Below are 1,171 nucleotides of genomic sequence, written 5' to 3'. Positions count from 1 at the left end.
AATACAAATTAAAATATATGCTGGAAGAGCTGTCTATAAACACTGACCTTTGACATACATGTGCAATTGAAATGCCAAAATACTATGCTTGATTTTTGTATGTCTGGTGAATTTACAAAAACTTGACTTTCTTAGAATTTCTTACCTGCAAGATTACTTGATCAGTAGGCGAGCCTCTGTACTGTTTTAGGAATGCTGCGAGTAAGGCACTAACATTAAATGTACTCTGAAGGGCTTCACGGATGTCTTTGTCAGCAGCTTGCGAATGCAATAATGCAACAATTAAGGCACTATATTAACTTAACATACTTTTTCATGTTGCCGAAATAGTAAAATCTTTTAACAGCTTGTAATTCTTGCTTAGATTCACATGAAAATTACAATCCATACAAAATCTCATTTAGCAGCCTTGCCTATAGTTTAGAAAAGGGGGAGGGTGCTATTTGCATGCAATTTTGCTTGCTTGTTACCAGCAAGTTAAGTGCAATTTCGGCCAAAAACTATAGTATAAAAAATAAACATGTACAAAATGTTTTGATAATTGAAGCCAAATGACCATGATTCAAAATTTTCACTGCGCATGAGAACATATATATTTTATATTTTTATAACTGCATCATCATTTAACACTAACATACAGTAGTATTACTTACCGAGATTGAAAAGCAGAATGATTGTCTTTGAACTGAGTTCAGTAGGTGAGTTACCATCATTCAATATTGCCATTAGGCATGTCAGACAATCTGTAGGTATCATCTGATGAGGTGCAAAAAACTTCAGTGACTTTCCCCTAGATGTCATGGATATTAACACCTGTGTCAAAGAAAAAGAACTACCAAATGTAATGTGATCATATAGTTTTATTTTGGGGGGTTTTATAGCATTATGCTGGGGCAAAGTACCGCACTGGGCTGATCATCTGGAAATATTATCTCTAAAAACATTTTCCCTATACCAGGGGTCCCAAGTCTCCCACGTTGAGGGAGTTTCCTGGCAATTGGACAGCCTCGCCCAAGCAAGCAAGAATCTCCCAAGAAATAACCAATCACCCGCTGGTGCACATAACACAATAATACTGCATTTATATATTATTACATTGCAACAAGCTGCTTTTTTGTATGCTTTACATTACTACCCCAGCTCACTGGATTATGGAACATACACATCCTCA

General features: G+C 36.1%; 1 protein-coding gene across 1 annotated transcript; it reads right to left on the bottom strand.

Annotated features, from left to right (window-relative positions):
- Positions 1–145: 145 nt before the first annotated feature.
- Positions 146–813, bottom strand: LOC117114787 (protein CIP2A-like; the record flags this gene model as incomplete). The annotated part of the gene is given in 2 exon segments (XM_033258483.1): positions 146–258; positions 654–813. Coding segments are annotated over 2 exon segments (273 nt in total), but the record flags the coding sequence as incomplete, so codon positions are not given.
- Between the last annotated feature and the right edge of the window lie 358 nt (positions 814–1,171).

The sequence above is a fragment of the Anneissia japonica genome, unplaced genomic scaffold, assembly GCF_011630105.1.
Source record: "Anneissia japonica isolate Jap-2015-1 unplaced genomic scaffold, ASM1163010v1 scaffold125157_len1193_cov198, whole genome shotgun sequence".
Lineage (NCBI taxonomy): Eukaryota > Metazoa > Echinodermata > Crinoidea > Comatulida > Comatulidae > Anneissia > Anneissia japonica.
Note: the sequence above shows the minus strand (reverse complement) of the source record. Positions and strands in the feature narration are given on the sequence as shown.